Source organism: Melozone crissalis, unplaced genomic scaffold (assembly GCF_028551555.1).
Source record: "Melozone crissalis strain CALT ecotype California unplaced genomic scaffold, PUWL_Pcris_2 ptg000018l_1, whole genome shotgun sequence".
NCBI lineage: Eukaryota > Metazoa > Chordata > Aves > Passeriformes > Passerellidae > Melozone > Melozone crissalis.
In genome coordinates this window covers 31758613-31778605 of record NW_026535796.1, presented here as the reverse complement: position 1 = coordinate 31778605, position 19993 = coordinate 31758613, and the positions used below count along the sequence as shown (strand labels likewise).

The 19993-nt window shown below is 40.0% G+C and overlaps 1 protein-coding gene across 4 annotated transcripts in view; it reads right to left on the bottom strand.

The window, feature by feature from the left end:
* The window catches only part of PRORP (protein only RNase P catalytic subunit), a 39401-nt gene that overhangs the window by 16757 nt on the left and 2651 nt on the right, over window positions 1-19993 (bottom strand). For all 4 annotated transcript variants that reach the window (XM_054275699.1, XM_054275701.1, XM_054275702.1 and 1 more), the window contains 3 exons: window positions 19519-19566; window positions 18040-18172; window positions 7014-7121 (listed from right to left, as the gene is read on the bottom strand). In XM_054275699.1, the coding sequence (XP_054131674.1) occupies window positions 7014-7121; window positions 18040-18172; window positions 19519-19566 (289 nt within the window). The remainder of the gene's footprint in view (window positions 1-7013; window positions 7122-18039; window positions 18173-19518; window positions 19567-19993) is intronic.

Genomic DNA, 19993 nt, shown 5'->3' with positions numbered 1-19993 from the left:
TACAGGTATACAAAGCTGAATATATTAAATGCCCTCTTATTTCTCTTCTAGCCACAACCAGGAGCTGCCAGGTTTCAGAAGAGCTGCAGGGAGAGGAGAACTTGCAGGCCAGGCCTTCCCTCGAGGTTCCACTGGCAACTGAGTCTATCTCCTTCAGCTCTCTTGGAACAGCCTTGTTCTTCTGCATCTGGTGACCCCAATTCTTGAGCTTGAGCTATGCTATTTTAGGATGGCCCCAACATAGAAGGGACAGATTTCAGCAGGTTAGTATTGATCTCTGAGACGTGCCTTCAGAGAAGAACTGATTTCTTCTGCTGGGATATCCAAGGAACCCTCAGAAAGTAACTGATGAGATATGGATGCAATGCTGAATATTTCACTCATGAATCTCCACCACTAAAAATAGGAGAAGTTTCAAGAATATCCCTTACTGCTTGATCTTCTTTCTCTTCTAAGATCATGTTACACAAACAGCGAAGGTGATTTTCAATGAAAACACCAAAACATCTTTATGGTTTGTGCAGTACTTACAGGAAATGAAAGTACAGGTCTAAAGAATGAAACACATGTTGCAAAGATAAAAATCTCTCCAGTCATGAACAACAGGCCAAATGTTTTGTTATCATGGAAATGCAAACTTGAACCACCAGTAGAAGACAGGGGGAAAAAAAAGAGATGGAAAAGGCAGAGAGCAAGTGAACAAACACGTCTGACTGCTTTGTTGAGTGGTAAGACAAGAGGTGGTCGGAGGCAGAATTGATGAACTGTCACAGTGTGACAAATAAGACCTCTGTTGGATGTATTGATTCTGAACAGAGAATGACTCATGGATCTACTTCATTCTTGCTTCATTTACAGACAGTAAAGTACTTGAACAAATCACAGATGCTGACAAAGGAGTCAGAGAAGAAAAAAATTCTTTCCCATGGATGAGTTTTTGGAGTTAAATTTATTAATAACTGCTTGTTTTGTAGGACAGCTCATGGAGTGGAGCTAATGTTTTGTACAAAGCATCACTCTCTCAATAACTGTACAGATGATTTTTTAGGCATGTTGCACAGTTAAGTCTGACTTGAAGACTCAAAGATTATCTCATGAAAACCTGAGCATACCAGTATGTGTATCTGTCAGCTATAGTTGTGTGCACAGGAGCTGATTTTTTTGCGTGTCTCACGGCCTCAAAAATGGTTTAGTAACTGGAACTCAGGAGAGAAAGTTGTATTCACTATTCTTCTCAAACACTACAAGCTCCAGTATGTTTTTTGTTGTCCTTGTTTCATCACATTATAGGCATTATGCAGAGATTTCAAAGAAGAAAAATTATGTTTTAAAATTGATCTGGGTTATTAAGCTAAGAGAATTTTAAGAGAATTGTGGGTCACAGATGTCCTGTTTTTATTTTTTTCTTCTTTTTAAAATTTTTGCCTTTATTTGAAGAGTTGAGGTTTTCTTGTATTAATAATTGTCCTTATACTTGGAAAATAAGCCTTGCAAATTGAATACAGTACATACCAGAGCAATGGCTCTGAGCTGAATTCACAAAGTGTAATTCATCAAGGTTCTTTAATTCTGTGGCCAAAGCTGGGTTTTTTCAAGAATTTAACAGGACCATTCACCATTTTCCTGTAGACTACTATCCTATGTCCTATTTTTCTTCCTTATCTTGATGGAACTTTTTTTCCACTACCAGCTTTCCTGTCAGAACTGCAACCTCTCTCTACCCACTCTCTTCTCTACTGCTAATGTAGCCAGGAGTCCAGCAATAACTACTACAGAACTACTAGAATAACTAAAAGTAGAATGTGAGTTTTAAACCTTGAATCCTCCTGTTAAATATAATTTTAGATCTTTAACATACAGAAAAAGAAAATGCAGTAATGTTTAGACACATGTATTATTACTGAAAAATTCCCTTCCCCAGTTCAGAGGGCAATCTCCACTCAACAAGCCTGCTGCTCTTTCCCAGGAGGAGACAAGAAAGAGGAACAAAACATGAGGTGTTCCCTGCCCCTGCCACAGAGCACTCCCATTCCAGCAGCCACAGCCTGGCTTTCTGTGCCAGCCTGTGAGGGGTGCAGGGGGCAGCTCTGGTGCCTTTCCTGGCAGGAGCTGACTGCTGCTTCAGGGCAGAGATGTGGAGTGCTGGCCGCTGCCAGCAGACTGGGATGGGAAGGAACAGCAAGGACCTGGCTTCCTCAGCTATTCTACAGGCCTATTGCAATTTATATGGGAATTATAAAAACTCATGTAGTCCATTTATAGATGTGCTGATTAAGTTTAGAAGAGATCACTTTAAATTATCTGGCAAGAGCAAAAACTATTCCTTTGTGCATTGTCAGCCTTGAGTAACTCAGTCTGGAACTATTTCACCAATCATTAGATGTCTGGATTTAATACAGAGATTAGAGAGGGTAAAGTTAGGACAGAGCTGACCCCAACTGCCAAACTGTTTGCAGAAGGGAATAGTGAGTTAGCTTTGATCCAACACACATTTGAAATAAATATTCAGTTACTTCTAACACCAGATGGGCACAGCTAAAAACAAGGGCCTGGCTGCATACTTAATTTAAAACATACCAAACTCATTGTAAATTAAGAATAGCAAAATGCTCTTCAGTCTGTTCCTGCAGATCATGCTCCCTCACCCCTCTTTCACCTCCCACCCTGCTCCTCCACAGCTCAGGGGTAGCTGAAGCAGAGCAAAATGTCTTCACTCCCCTCCTGCAATCCAAGAGCAGTCTCTAGAGCCTAGCTCTCCTGCTTGTACTGGGACTCCCTCTCATTTCAAAGGAATACTTCTGCAGAAAATTGTCATAAACAGGAAAACATCCACTTAAGAACTATGTAACAGTTTGTTCAGCAGGAGAAACGGACAGTTAGTGTGTGGAAATTCCCTCTCTTGACCTTTACAAGGTGAAAGGTGAGAGCACTACAGAGAGTACCAAATGTGATTGTGTTGGGTAAGGATTTATGTAATTAGATACATCTGGAGGAAAGGATAACACGTCATGACACAGCCTGAACCAACCTTGCTTACTTAAACTGCCAGGACAGCTCTGTTTACAAGCCACAAGTTTGCAGAACAGTGACTGACTCAGTCAGGCAAAACCCATCAGGTACAGCAGCAGCAGATGACAAGGCTGAACCATTTTAGACTTTAGGGAGATTTGGAATTTTTTTCTATTGACAATATGGCAAAAATACTTTCCATTCTACAATATCTTTTAATATGGAGTCAACTTTAATGTCTAATTTAAAATGCTATAGTAAGGAAGCAATGGATTGAAAGGAGGTGCTGTCTGGTGTTGCAGTTTTACAGTCACTATCTGTGCAGTGCCTTCAAATCAAATGGGCTCACCATTCCCTAGACCTCAAAAAAATCTTTCTTCTTATCTTCATGCTGCCTCCTTATTTATTTTTTTTTTCAGGAATTGAGTAATTTATGCAGCCACATCATAATTTCTACCAGGAAACAGGCCAAGAATAAAACCCACCTGGACAAAAGGGCAACTGGGGATTATATTTACAAACCAAGAGTGTCGTAAATCAGAGAAACTGCCACAGGATGTTCCAGTACATCTGTCAAGTCAATAATATTCGTAATTATTTGCTAAGTGCTGGCTATGAGGACTGAAGTTGCCTGGGAAGTCACATATCTAGCTTTCTAGAATGTCAGAACACTTTGGGAATTAAATGAGTAAAAATTTTACCTTCAACTTTTGCTTTTTTTTCTGTCTCCTCTTATCCCTCAAGATACCTGTGCCTTGCCACTCCCCAAGATGCCTAAGACATGGAATTACCAATGTTAGGCTGTTTGAAACAGAGAGGAAAATTTCATCAATGTATTCTTATTCTAATCATATGACTAAGAGTTAGCTAGAGTCTTGTTCTTCAGCAGAACAGCTGCAGTTCTGGAAGCTAAGTCATGAAGTTGAACAGCACTTTTTGTTACATTTAAATTTAGACCAGAATGCATTTAAATTACTGTGTTTTTGTCACATAAATCTTAGGCCTTCTCTTGTGTTCAACAACACCCTCTATTTTGCCATTCTCTCTAAATCCCATAAGGGACAGGTTTCAAAGAAACTAATAATTTGCAAATAGTAACACTTCAAAGTGTGTTAGAAACACAGCAACAATCTCATTTTCTCTTTCAACCACACTGCATACTAACTACATCCTCTAACAGAAAAGTTTATAAAACAATATCCTGACTGGGTCTAATAGATGCAGTAATCAACCCTTGAAAAGGACACAGACTGACCCACACTTGGAGACTCAAAATAATTTAGCTTTTTGACAAGTTAAATAATTCAGCTTCTGGCAGGCTGGACAGCTTTAACATAGGTCCTCAGAAACACTGCTCATTTACCACCTCTCTAGTCAAGCAGGAGAAGTCACAGCACACCTCTCTTCAAAATGTTACTCTCATGCTACCCCAGCCAGCTTGACCTCAGTAGCCTTCACTCTTGGCTTTTTCCATCCTTTGTGCTCTGCCTCCCACTTCTCTCACGTTATTTCTGTTCTCCATCTTCTCAGTTCAGCACTGTGCTTCCCTGTGCAGACTGAGGAGCCTCACAAGGCAGGCTGTAAATGCCCCATGTGTGCCACTCCACATTTTCCATCTGGCTGTCACGGTGTGAGGACAGGAGCCTCCAGAAAAGGATGTTTTGTGGCAGAGCCAGCCTCAAAGGACAGACTACAGCATTCAGGGAGGTCAGCATTCACAGAAGGGAGACTGCCTGGCAGCAACACCATAACCAGGAAAGCAACACATCAACAGATCACTGTGGCCTTCCCCTCCCTCGTCTGAAAAGAGTTTGGAGACAGAAGAAAGGATTGCTCTGCTCTGCTTTGTGGGTTTCTTTCTGTTTTTAGCAGTCTTGAAAAAAAAGTCAGAAAACAAGAATGCATGCTTCTTGTTAGAAGGATCCAAAATAAGAACAAAACCAGCCCTTTTTTGACATATTACAACAAAGAAGTTCAGAGTCATGAAGAAATAAAACAGGATCGGCCAGCATCCAGAATGATCTCGCATTTAAACTATGTTTCCACTTGGAAAAACTATAAACTCAGTAGTTAACACTGTTATTGTGTATAATGACATCTAGCATTAAAAAAATTAAAAAGATCCCAGTTAGTTGAGAGGATCAATGCAGGGAAAAGTCTTTAGTAGTCCATGTGTCTAGAAGATTATTTCTTTTGGGTAGTGAAGCAGCTATTTTGTTGTTTAGAGTGCAAATATAAACTTCCCATGCCAAAACAGGAACTATTCAGCCCGTGAGTATCTACAGGTCTATGGCAGAAATAATGGGCTTCTCCAATCTCTCATGTAATGACTCCATACTCCCAAAAAACAGGATCCAGAAAACAGGAGCAGAAAAAGACTGGCAGAAACCCTAATGATTAACATTTTTGGTGCATGACAAAATGTAATAATCATTCACAGCAACTTAACTCATAGGACAAGTAAATTTTAGCTAAGAGAACCCTCTTCTAGATAAGCTGGGGTGAGCCCAAGTTACTGTTCTTTGTGTAGGAAGGAAAGGCAGGTCTTCCCAAAATCCTCCTAATCAGTAAACAGCTGGGATTCAAGAGAAATTTGGCCTGCACCTATATGGAACAACCTAAATGAAAGCTGATGCCTCCACTGAATCCTCCTGGAGCTCTTTGGCATCATGGATCCCAAAGTGCTTCCACTGCAGCCCAAGTTAAGGAGAAACTGAAAGGCAATTTATGCTGTTCAGCATGCTAATACCTCCTAGCAAGATTTCTGATCAGAAATCAGGAGTAATTATCTGCCAAAATCAGGTTGGCTCTTTGTTTGATTGCCTCCAGTTTCCATTCAGAATCCTGTTTCAAGCTCCCACAGCGGGAAAGGCATGCACTGAGCAAGGACATTCTTTTCCCCTCCTCATCTTTGGCAGCACAGATCTGTCTTTCTACATGTTAAAACATTGTGCCACTATGTTCTGCCTGGAATTCTTCTCAGATAATTAAAACTTCCTCCCTGATCCCACCCGAACAAATTGTGAACTTTTTTTGCTATTTTTGTAGTAAGTAAAGTGCTCTCTTTGCGAGACAGTATCTCATGCAACTACACTGCCACTGTGACACACTTTTCAGCAAGTTTTATCTAACCTCCTCAGCTCACTTTTATCTACATAGATCAGTATATATTACTTCCTAACAATAGCTTTAAAGTAATTCTTAGAACTAAAATGTATTTCTTGTAATGAACAAAAGTGAATTTCTTCTTTTATTAACAAGCTCATCTATAAATTAATTTTAATTTTGAGAGTGTGAAAATTTAAATTCTTTGGCTTTGAAATATGTGTGAGCAGCTACTTTGCTACTCCTAATTTAGAGTAAATTTGATTGACAAAAAAACCCAATAATCTTAAGCCAATTCTTAGTGAAGTGCTACAAGGGAGTATCAAGAAGTCTCAAACATAGGTTTCTCACTGACAAAGGAGCAGGATTTTTCTTCTACAAATCAAATGGAAAGAATTGAAACCAGTTTGAGCCACCCTTGTTAAACAGGACTCAAGTCTCAAAGCAATAGGAAATGAAATAATTTTTAAATGTGTACAGGATGTGGTTTGAACTAAGCAAGGGGTTATTTTAATGACAACTTTTACCAGCATAACTATATTAGACTAAATTTTCTACACAGCAGATTTACCCAATTCCCCCAAATCCCTATTACTATGAAAACTTACACAATCACATAGTTTCTGTAATTATGTTATTATTGACACCTTAGCTGTAACTATAAACACTGAATATATGAGGAAATGTATGACATTTTACAGCTAATACAGGCAAATATCTAGAAGAACCATCTTCCCACTAGTAATTTTTAATTTGTGAAACTCAGATAACTCTTTGAACTTCATTGTGAATGTGCGACAAAGTATTTGCTCATTTTCTCTAGAGGATAACTAATAACGAGGCACTCACTGTTTTACAATCAGTATACACAAAACAATGAATATTTAATCAGCACTTACATTTTCACACTGCATCTTTCTGGGTTTTATGTGGGAAACATTGAGTCCATCAATAACAATATCAAACGGAAGTCGATTTTCAACAAATGTTTGAAAGGCCTCCAATTCCTGAAATAAATAAATAAATAAACACAAGGGAATAATATACTGAGTTTAATAGAAATAAATTCCATTCAATTTTTATTTAAAAAGGAAACAAAGCCCAAATGTCTCACTTTTCCTTTGTTGGCTACACTTCACATCATTAACAACCACACCAAAAAAAATCCACCCCATCTTTTAAGCCATAAGTCTTACATTGGATACGTCCCATAAAACCATTACAACCAAAAATTACATTACAACCGAAACCCAAAACCTTGCAGTTATCCAAATTTTCAAAATTACAATCTGAGCTGTGCACTTCCATAAAGTTACATGCTATAGTCACTGTCCCACAGCAGCTGCTGACAAAGCAACTTTACAGTCCAGTAGACAGCTTCACCACTACTAGCTCTTAACATATCCAAATGAAAAATAATGATCATACTTAGGTTCTCTGAAAGAATGATGAAATCTCTGAATGCCAGTCAATATTTAAATAAACATCCATTTAGAAAGACAGTACTCTATCTGTGAGAAACACGTGGCTTTAAGGCTAAAACCATGAACTTTCATACTAGGTCAGAAATGTAATGCACTGATTGAGCAAAACATCCAGTTTTTCCTTCATAAGGAAATCACAACTGCTTTAGGTTTGAGAGTCCATAAAAGAAGAACAGACTACAGAGCTATAATAAAATCCTCAGGAATTTCTCCCTTGATTTTTGGGGAAAGATTTAGTAGCTTTTTTGCAGACACTTGCATAGGAGTTGTACTGTTTGCTTCTGACTGTTTTTCATAAGACCAAGAACTCTGAATTATCCTGATGGGCAGTGACCTAATTGCATAAATTACCTTTCTAGTAACAAGTAAGATTTATTTATCACTGACAGAGCCTTCACAATCCAGGCTATAAATTAACTTTCACAGGAACTCAAGACAATATTTCATGCCTTCTGCAAAGGATTCAAGAAGTATTCTTCTAATCTTGCCTTCTTCCATGTAGCAATATGGCAACATACATCTAAATAAAAGCCACTGCCTCAGCACCCAAAAACATACAGAGCATATACAATTCTTCCTTGGAGAAAGAAATGAAAGAAAGCATTTTTCCAGATATACAATGCTGTCAGGCAGTAACAAATGATCACTTCAAATTTCGTTGGAATGCTTATGACAAATTATACTAGGAAAAGGGCTACTAGTACTAAGAGTACAAACCAAGCAAGATAAGATGGCTCACTCAGCTGATAAAATTTCAGGAATACTTTCCAGGTGAACAGAGGTGCACCAGTCAAAAGCACAGTGGTAAGAACATGGACAACACAGGCCTCAGTCTAGCACCCTGGAAATCAATCACCTGTTATGTATTCTTTCATTTCTCCACAGCTTAAATAAATGTTACTACTGAGAAAGTATAAAACACTGGACAAGGAAATTATCATCTAAAACAAAAATAAGTTGTTGGCACTTGTGAAGCATTTTCCCCACTCCTCTGCCCTAATCTCAATGTATTTTCCATAGATGAATAAAAATTCTCATTGCCATCTGACAGGGACACCAAGACATAGAAGGAAGTCACTAGGAAAGGCAGTGGCAGGGATAGCAAGTACAAACAAGTGCAAAACCAAACAACATGGATTCCTGACTTCTGGGCTTACACCACCCATGGAACTCCATGGTTCAAAATCTGGTGAGCCATCACTGCAATACTGGATGGCTGTCTGAAATGTGGGAGATGAAAAGAAGCAGAACACATGCAGCCTAAATGAAATTAAGATAGAAAAGCTCTGAGGCAAAGATGAGTGAAAACAGAAAAAACAAAAAGTGGAAGCAGGAGAAACATGTGGTAAACATTCCAACACAGCATTATTTTCTCAGTGCTAACAACTGGCAATATTATTTGAAGTAACATAGTTCCAGTCAAGACATTTTTAAGAAGCAAACTGTACAAGTAATCCTGTCTTTATGGACTCAGTTCAATACAAACCAAGCACTTTGCAGAGAGTTTTTCAGGTGGTATTTTGCTTCAAGTGACAATGGTTATAGAGCAGTTCCTGAAAAGGTGGTTTTCCCTGATGGGCAGAGTAGACTGTTTTGTTCAGGGAATACTACAGCATGAGCTGGGGAAGCAGCAGAGGGGTTCAGTAGGTCTGCACTCTCCTCTGCCCACTCTTGGCTTGGATCCCTCTCATCTTCCAGAAGAGCAGATGGTGCAGGGCTGCCAGAAGGGTCCTGCTGAGAGGCACCAGGATAGGCTCGGCACTCCCCAGAAAGCATCTCCGGGCTCTCTGGGGTTTACTCCTGGAGCTGGGTGATGCTGCAGCTTTTTCAGTGTCATTCCCTTGGCCACTGCATGTTCCTGCACCATCTCCTCCTGTCCATGTCTCCCAACATTCTGAACAGATGCCTGCCAGCCAGCGTGCCCTGGCAGCCTCCCAGATCAGCTCAATGCTTTGCTTCTCTAGGCACAATCTGTGCAAAACAGGCAGGGAAGGTTTGCTGGTGGCAAGGAGACTTAATCAGGCAGGGAAGTGAGGAGTTAATAGCAAAGTGCAGAAGACAAATGGCCAACTTTAATTCATGTCACCAACTACAGAAGACTCCAATAAAAAGCCTCAGACAGACTAAAACTCCCAAGGGTCAGTTTATTTTCTCCTCACCACCCATATTTCCCCAGCTGCGCGTGAGAGTGTGTTCTTTCTTTTTTCCAGAAAAAAAAAATACATCAAGAATGACAGAGAAGGTCTCCTCCCCTGAGAGACAGTTTTTGAGCTGCCTTATTTCTCATCCTCTCTGGACACAGGGAAGGAAAAGGGCAAAGCCTGGCAATAAGCAGCAGGCTACCTCATCCAGACACAATATAAATACCCAAAGACTTTCATGGTGTGAGTGTACTGGGTCTGGCTGAGCTGGAGTTAATGCTCCCCACAGCACTAAGGCTGTGTCTCCAACATTCCCCCTCATCAGTAGGCTGGTGGTGGGCAAAATCTTGGGAGGGGACATCCCCAGGACAGCTGACTCAACCTGACCAAAGGGATATTCCATCCATGTGACACCTCCTCAAGGAACACCCAGGAGAAAGAAGGGGGCAAGGGGGGGTGTTTATTATTATGACCATTGTTTTCTGGAGCAACTGCTATGCCTACTGAAGCTCTACTTCCCAGGGAGTGGCTGGACATCACCTGGAATGTGAAGTAGAGAACACATTTTTTTTTTTTTCACTTCTGCATGCAGCCTTTGCTCTTGCTTTAATAAACTGTCTCTATCCTGATTCACAAGTGTTTTTCCATCTCATTTTATACCCCTAACCTTGTCCTGTTGAGAGGAGTGATAGAGCAGCTTGGTGGGCACCTGGTGTCCAACCAAGACCAACCCACTACAAAGAGAGAAAGTAGACAATTCAAAGAATGCTGATCTTTTAAGGATTGGGATTTGTCTGGATTTTATGCATCCCTTACTTCAGGCACAGGAGTAAACAGATGATTCATCCACAGTTCCCTAAAGATATCCCCCCCATTAGCTAACTGCTGTAAGAAATTAAAGGCTTTCTTTCTGAGCAGTAAATGAAGTAGAGCACAGCTGCAGTTAGAGTAGAACTAATCAAGTGAACTCACACACAATGGCTATCAATGCAGTACAACGATGACATGCAGGTTGCAGAATCCTAGAATATGCTGAGTTGAAAGGGACTCACAGGGATCATTGAGCCCAACTCTCTTAGCCCTGCACAGGACCATCCCCAGGAGTCAGGTTGGTTTAGGCAAAAATAAACAAGCTATACACAAAGGCTGACCCTTCCAAATGGAGACTGCAATGTGTGATCTACATACACCCCACAGGTGGTGTATGCCACAGGAGCATTTACTGGAAACATCCTGCTCAACAGGACAGGGGCACTTCTGATGAACTCCTTCAATAAACCAACAAGTAACAAAACACATCTCCCTCTCTCCCTCCCTCCCGGCCCCTCCAGGTAACAGCACCAAAATAAACACAGCAAACCTTACTCTGATTTCGAACTTGGTCTGACTGGGTTCATCTCACAAAGTTTTTAAGGAAAAGTCCATTTTCCTTATGGACTCGAAAACATGACTCAAACTGAAGGAACTAAGCTAAAACCACATTTTGTATTGCTTATTGACATGACCCTCCATGAGGCTCAGGTTCTGCAGAGGAGCACTGCAATACATCAGGGCTGTTACCTCACTGCAGGGCTTCCCCCACACACACAGCACAATGGCTCCAGTGGTATCCTGTTTCACAACATGAACAAAAGAAAAGGGAATTTTAAAAAACCCACCTGATTTCATTCATTGCCTTACTGGGAAAACAGGGGAATGCCAACTATGTGACCTTTAAAAATTAATCACTGCGCCTTTTATTAAAAAATCTTTTCTTCACAAATGGATACACACTTGACCAAATCAACTAAAAGAAAAAGCCAGCTATAACCAAATCCATGATGGAATTTATACTGATGTAAAGAATTTAAGAGTTTTTAAATAATTTCTTGTTTAATCACTAGGGTGTGGGTGGCTCCAGTCCATTCATATCTTGGCAAAAGCACGAAGAGTTGCATTTTTCTGCATTCCACACCAGCTGGGTGGCTCATGCACTATTTCACCACCAGCTTATACTGGTATGTACTGGTGCTGCCCAGAAAGGGGTGTTTCCACCTTCTCCCTTTCCTCAGCCATTCATTCCTGCCTTTGTTCCCTCACCCACCCATGCACACATCTTAGCACATGGAGAAAGACCCAAGTGGATGAACTCAGCCCATACAACAGTTCTTAGGCTCCACCAGTCCCTCTGCTGAGGTTACAACACAGAGGACTGTCCTGGCATGAAAATGCAGCCAGGAAATGGAATGAGATTGGTAGCAGGTGGGAATACTGGGATCACCTCTTCCCACATGTAGCCCTGACTATGCTAACTGGCTAAATGATGAAACAACATTTTATGAAACTAACTCTTAGCCCGGAATATTACAGCAAAGCAAGAGAGGTTGGTTGTAAAAAACCAGAACATTAGGAATTATTGTTTGAAAAGGCAAGCAAGAAAAAAATTACTAGTTTTGCTACTTTAAATAATTAATTTAAAGTTCTTTTAAATAAGTGTACCTCCAGACTTCAAAAGTCTGGTTTACATAGCAAGAAGTATTTGAAAAAGCAGCTGTCATAAATATGAAAATAGTACTATTTGGCAAGACAATACTATTTCAGCTTCTGTAAATACATTTATAGATTTATAGAACAGAAATATAAGTTTTTCTTCCCATTCTAGTGTACATATAGATTACAAGTTCAAGACCACAACAAAAATGAGGGAAAGAATTCATTACTAGTATTTACAGATACTATGTTAAACATGATAACAGATATAAATATTTCAAAACACAGAAAATATAGCTAAACAAGCAGTAAGAGCAATGAGACTAATCCACATGAGTCTTTGGAAATAATTTTAATGTCTGTAACAGTCCTAAGTGCATGACAAGTTTAAAATCACAGAAAAATTGAATCTCTTGAATATTTTTCTTCTTAAGTCTAAATAAGAAATATGTTGGCAACTAGAAATAAAAATCATGGCATTAGCTAAATTCTCAAACCAAAAAGGTCTACTACCTAAATGCCAAAACCCAAAGTAATCTAACACACAAAGGAGATACATGAGCAAATTCACAGAGGACTTACAAATACAAAAAAGGCTATTATATTCCTGCCAATGTACAGAGCTCAGAAATAAGAATTAAAAAACCCCACATTAAAATGTATTCAAATCACTGCAGAAAAGGCTGTTTGTCACTTCCCCTGAACAATAAAGTTTTTGTTCACTTCAGGAATGATGGAGAGACACTAGTTAAATTAAAAAAAGTAAAACTACAATGTTCAACATGTATTTTTTCCAGAAGAAGTTACAATACTTTAAGCTTTGTACAGCAGAAAAAGCAGTGCTTCCTCTCTTGTTTAATGACAACATCCTCAAGTGCAAGAAAACAGCAAATTCTGATTAACAGAATATTATGCTGCACTTAATTATAATGTAACTACCCCTATTATCAAACAGGGTGTATTTTAGAGAAGTGAAAACATTTTAACAGTTTCATAAAATACAATGTTATGGGGATTGCTTTGTTTTTGGCAATGCTTCTTGGTATCAGCAGAAAAACACAGGAATGAATATTAAGTGTGAAATAAAATTCAGCTGTCCAGCTGAAATCCAGCCAGTTCTTTTTTTAAAGGCATCTTGGTGGATCACTCTTAAATCTATCTGTTGCTATGCCTGATGGGTTTGAATATTTCCCCTGCAGTTTCAAAGATTGGAAATCCCCTTGAAACCCTTCTAAACAGGACAGCCTTTCTCAGTATTGTGTCTGGTATCTCTGTGTACTCTGGATTGCACACAATTTGTTTGGCCTCTGAGTTTACAAATAACCCCTGAGCCAGGAACTGCTGTGGCTGCAGCCTTGGGAGGCACTGTGAGGAACAGGAAGGTGCTTGCAGGCGCTCACTGTGACTGTGAGGAACAGGAAGGTGCTTGCAGGTGCTCACTGTGACTGTGAGGAACAGGAAGGTGCTTGCAGGCGCTCACTGTGACTGTGAGGAACAGGAAGGTGCTTGCAGGCACTCACTGTGACTGTGAGGAACAGGAAGGTGCTTGCAGGCACTCACTGTGACTGTGAGGAACAGGAAGGTGCTTGCAGGCGCTCACTGTGACTGTGAGGAACAGGAAGGTGCTTGCAGGCACTCACTGTGATGTGCATGTGCAGCGCTGCCCGCTCACAGCCTGTGCCCACAGCGGGCACTGCTGGCAGGACTCAGCCAACACCCATGGGAACAGAGGTAGAGGAGGGAGATGGCACACTCATCCTGGGCTGACAGAACAGGACTGACACATACCCAAAGCCCCCTTTGGGTCACTTAGGCCTTTGGGGCAAATCATGGAGTTGGAAGGAGAGCCAGAGCTGTACAGAAAAAAAAAGTATCAATCTAAAAGATAAGAGTTAGAGCCCAATGTTCAAGGTTCCTTCCAAATAGCACTGCCTCATTCAGCTGCATAAGAACACTGAGATGAATGGGCTACTTCCTCTTTGTTGTCCCCTATGTGCTAGAAGAATATGAAAAATCCCTGCTTAGCCCAGACCTAGTGTGGGAATTCACATGAGCACAAACCCATCTCTTCCTGCCTTCTTGACAGCACGTACACACCTCCCCTGAGCTTCCCTCCCACTGCACAACAGCCCTTTCAGGCTTATCAGAGGTAAGTGGGAGCCACAAAGGGAATGAAATTACAGCATTTGTGTAAACACCCAGGAGCAGCTGCAACATGAAAGTCATCACAGCAAAAGTTGATTCTGCCTCTCAGCACACCAATTATATCCTCTCAGGCTCAATGGCACAGCTCCCAATTAAATGCAGCCAGGGTAAACAAGCATCTGACAGAAAATACCACACAGAAATTTGGTACAGAAGGTGACAATCTTATTGTAGCTGTCTCCTTTCTATGGCAGCCTGCAAGGTTACAGCTCACTGCATTAGACCATCATATGATATCCTAATAGACCTTCCAGAAGCTATTCATAAGGATCTGAATTGTTTTCAATGTATAACAATTCCTTATCACAGATAATCAGTTTTATAGTTCATGCAAGTCATCTTTTCAACATATTTGTAAATAGTGTTCACTACCATTCTGATGTACAAATCTATGTTTGATTTTTTTTCCTAAAACTAATTACAAAAAAGACTTACTTGTTTTTAATCTCTGCACAACAAATTACTTTTGGGGGATCCTCAACAAACCAATCTTTGCTCCTCATTTTCTACTCTGATCACATTTATTCTTAAGTGACAGAAATAAAATAAAGCAACAATGCTGTTGCAAAAGTAAGACAAATAACTATCCCTTAGTGAAGAAAAAATACAGATTCCAAAAGCATTCATATATTCAATTTGAAACGCTGTTGGAAAATAATATTTAAAGCTCAAAGCAACTCAAACTGTTTCCCTGATTAATCATTTCATTGCAGGAAATATAGATCCACTAAAGAAAACCAGTTAGGAGAAAAGAAGGAATACAAAGCTAAAATTTCCTATTTGAATTACAGCCACTATAAAAAAAGTGACTGACTGGAAAATCCCCTCCACCTTCTCAGATGTATTTACTTACATCCTTATTTAAGCCTCATCACCCAGTTCCCCTCTGGAAGCCCCTGGCTGCAGAAGAAATCCCACAGTCTGACATACCTAAAATGGGCAGCATATTTTCATCACCACATGTCTGCTTTCATAGCACAAAGGCAACTAAAAAGTCCCAATTTTATTTCTGGAAACATCATGATAGATCATGACACTGTTTTGCCACTACCCCTACATCCATGTCCCAATTTCACTGAGGAAGCAGACTTTAAGCTGTACAAACAACAGTAAACACCAAGTTCATCTCCACTCAGGGACTACCTGCTGATACAGAACTGGAATGAGATCAATTTGAAACTAACAAGTAGCTGGCCCCAGAGTGATAAATGATGGAATTTCAGCTATCACACAGTCTAACAGAATCTACTGACATCAAAATTTAATGTAGTGTATTGAGTTTTTGTTTCATTAGATTGTATGCATTTATTCAATCAGGCTCTCCCACAGGGGGAACATAATTTCTACTTCTCTTCAGATTGTGTGTGAAGGTCCTGTTACCCAGAACTCCCTAAATCTCTCCACCTTCAACTGGTACTGCCAATCTAGCTAGCCCTGTCTACTTGACACATTTGAAATTTTCAAGCCATACAGGGTTCAATAAAACACAGCCTTTTGTTTATTTTCTGATATTACAGAACACCAGTACCTATTACATACTTAAAATGACTGCTACATTTTTAAGGAGAATTTTATTCTCCTATACAATTAGCAGCTAGATCAGATCAAAAGTCCTGACCTGATAATAAGATCTGTGTGGAAATCAGATGTCTGCACAATAGGCTGCATGTACTACAAATACCCCAAGACTTTCAAGTATCAAGTTTCTGTAACTGATGAACATGCTCACTGTCTGTGCCTGCAGAAAGCCTGAAGAATAAATCTTGTGTCCTCTTCCATACTTTCAAAGCTGGTGAAGAACTGAGGTGCCAGCTGCAGCAAACAATACTCAAAGATAAAGCAAAGCTGCCCCGAGATGTGGTGTGGGCTCCATCTAGTGGGGCTCAGCTTTGGTCCGTATCTCTACCACCAAATCTGTTATCTCCACTCAAAACACGTCAGAAATAGAACCATGGAATCATTAGAGTTGGAAAAAACCTCCACAATCATCGAGTCCAACCTGTGACTGATCACCACCTTGTCAACTAGGCCAGCACTCAGTGCCCCATCCAGTGGTTTCCTGAACACCTCCAGGGACAGTGACTCTACCACCTCCCCACATTACAAGTTTTACCACCCTTTCAGTCAAGAAATTCTTCCTCATGTCCAACTTCAACCACTGCTGGCACAGCTTGATGCTATGTCCTCTTGCCCTTTTGCCGGTTGCCTGGGAGAAGAGACCAGCCCCCCCTGGCAGCAGGCTCCTTTCAGGCACTGGTAGAGAGCAGTAAGGTCTCCCCTGAGTCTCATTTTCTCCAGGCTGAACAACCCCAGCTCCCTCAGCTATGACTGACTCTCCAGACCCTTGACCAGTTCCACTGTCCTTCTCTGGACATGCTCCAGCACCTCAATGTCCTTCTCATGGTCAGGGACCCAGAGTTGCATGCAGGATTAGGGGTGGGGCCTCACCGGTGCCCAGCACAGGGGGACAATCACTGTCCTGCTCCTGCTGGCCACACTATTTCTGACACAGAATGCCAATGGCATCCTGGCCACCTGGGCACACACTGGATCATGTCCAGCTGCTGTCAAGCAGCACCCCCAGGTCCTTTTCCACTGGGCAGTTTTCCAGCCACTTTGTCCCCAGCCTGTAGCACTGCCTGGGGTTATTGTGACAGAAGTCCAGGACCTGACATTTTGCCTTGTTGAGTTGGCCTTGACCCACTGATCCAGTCTATCCAGATCCATCAGCTGAACCTTTCTGCTTTCCAGCCCATAAACACTCCCACACAACTTGGTGTTGTCTGTGACCTTGCTGAGGGTGCATTTGATCCCCTTGCCCAGATCATGAGCAAAGGTGTCAAACAGGACTGGTCCCACACAGCCCTGGGGAAGCCCTGGTGCCCGGCTGCCAGCTGGGTGCAGCTCCTTGCACAGCCACTCCTGGGCCTGGGCACCCAGACATGTTTTCACCCAGGGGAGAACACACCTGTCCAAGCCATGGGCCACCAGCTTCCCCAGGAGAATGCTTGGGGAGGCAGAGTCAAAAGCTTCACTGAACTGACAGAACTGCAATATACTGCAGTGTCTGAAATTGTGCCCTCTCGTATGTCTACCATGACCTTTGAAAAGCCTGATACTGTAAACTGTATTTATAAATATGAAAGTATATCTTTAAAATTGAGGAGCAGTTGATAGGTTGGTGGGTTATCTTCTGTCAAGATAAGTTGACAGAACGAAACTATAACCAGTTCTTTTACTTTTTTGCAAGCTCAAAGCCTTATTTTGTTCTATTCACTGGGTTTTATTCCATATTTAAAATTTAGCCTTCGGAACATCAAAAGATTTTAATTATTAATGTAAAAACCCCCCATATTTTAATTATCTCAGCATCCATTAACAGTTGGCTGAAAATGTAAGAAAATAAAATATGAAAGATGTTGAGATATAGATGCAAATTATAAACACAACTGAATACTTCACAGGATAAACACAGGATATATAAACACACAGGATACGTCATGGCCTATCTAATGACCTACCAATGTTTAAAGCAAAGGAAAAAATTTCCGGTGTTCTCAAAGTGCCTGAACATTACTTGCATATTATCCTTCTAGCCCATGCACCTGAGAGTGTACAAGACCTACCTGTGGGCTTGTCTTTCTAAAAGTGTCAGCTCCATGTATCACGTCCTTTATTATTCTCTCACTGAGATGACTGTATTCCTCTTCAGTGAGGTTACTGTCCTCCAGCTGATGGTTGCAAACTGGGCATTGTCCACTGCAATAACAGTGAAACAAGAAAATAGAAGGAAAAATGCTATTAAATAAGAAATTCCTTAAATATTACTAACCTATCAAGTGTCTGTATATGAGCACAATTCTTTAAAAGAAGCCCAACACAGTACAATCATCAGCAAATTAGTTGTAGTCTTTCTGTGATACCTGTTAAAATTCACTAAAACCTGTTAAATTCACTAGCTATTATATTCTTTTTATTTTCTTGAAACCATTTCAATTCTATTCAAATACTTATCCAAGTAGGCTACCTCAAACTGATTTAGTTCAAAATAAAGTGTTCTTACTGTTCTAGAAAAATTACTACGGAACCACTTGGCACCATTTTGTTCACAGGTTCTTAACCCATGATAAAATGTGAGGTGATTTAAGTTAGTTTATTTCTCAAAGTCTTTAACTGTTTACAAACAGTATAACAGAAAACAGACTTATCTCTCAGTCAAGACAATTGACTTTAGAATTTTAAAACTCTTTAAGGCTGGAAAAAGCTGTCTAAAATATGATGAATTATTATAACAGAGTACAGTACCACACACATTCTTACATAATAATAATTTATTTTATAGCAAACAACTCTTAAAAGAGTGAGCTATCCTGTTCTTTCAAGGGTTTCAAAAACTGTGGGCTCTACATGTGCTTTTACTTCACAGTATGCAACACAGAGTATTTTTATAAACCACCTAAAACTCCCATAACCCATTGGAGGCATTCTCATAATTAATACATTTATAATTGCCAAACTGCTACAAAAGCATAAAACAAGGTTTCAAATAGAATAACATTTAAAACAGCAATTTACAGAAGTTAAGAAAACTGCACTGTGATAGAAACACACACCAAAATATACCTGTGAAAATCTAAGAAACATTTTGTCTACACTGAAAATAAGATAGGGAGAAATCTTTCATCTGTACAAATTAACTGCAGTTTGCAAATACTATCAGTTTTCAAAAAGAGAAGCTTTTACACACTGCTCTACTATAGATCTTGTTAAACAACAGTATCATAAAGTCAACAAAAAAGAAAGTATTTAAATCCTAAACAGGAGACAAATAAGCCACACAGTAAAATGGCACCTCTTATTTTTTACTGTGTTTTTCTGTCTTGGCTCTGCTAAGCATAATTCTTTTTCAAATGTACATGCTGGGTCTTGATTATTGTACGAGTTGGAAACTGGAGTTTGTGAAATCATATGTCACAACAAAGGTTCATATTCTCAAGGACTGAAATACTTTTGTATATAAGGAAAGCCATTTTTTTATATTTTTGAAGGAAGAGATCAATACAGACTAATCAAGACCTCACTTACAAACAGAATGTTGCATTTACCTGTCTTTAATTTTGGTCAGGCGTCCTCTCCAGTTCCCTCCTGGTAAACTAATATGTACAGAGGGAAAGATAAATAAAAAAATTAGCTAGGCTCTTATTTAACAATATCCAAATTACATGTAAAAATAATTATAGTTTGGTCAAATTTAGAAATAAAAAATCCAGTCAATCATCCACCTTACAAAGAAATTATATAAAAATCCATATTAATTTAGTAACACCTGGAATATTTTCTAAAGAACCAGCATTTAACAACATGCAAAAAACTAACACTGTCACCCTCAGCAGTTTATGCTGTCCTCAAATTTTAAGAGCCACACAAACAATCAGTGTGCACTGACAACTTCTAAGTGACTGCCCTACACATTCATAAGCCATTCCAATAATGGTAGTGCATTCCCACTGCCACATTTTCCATCCAGAAAGACTAACAAGTAAAATGGCTCTGGAGCTCACATGAATGAAAGCCAAAAAA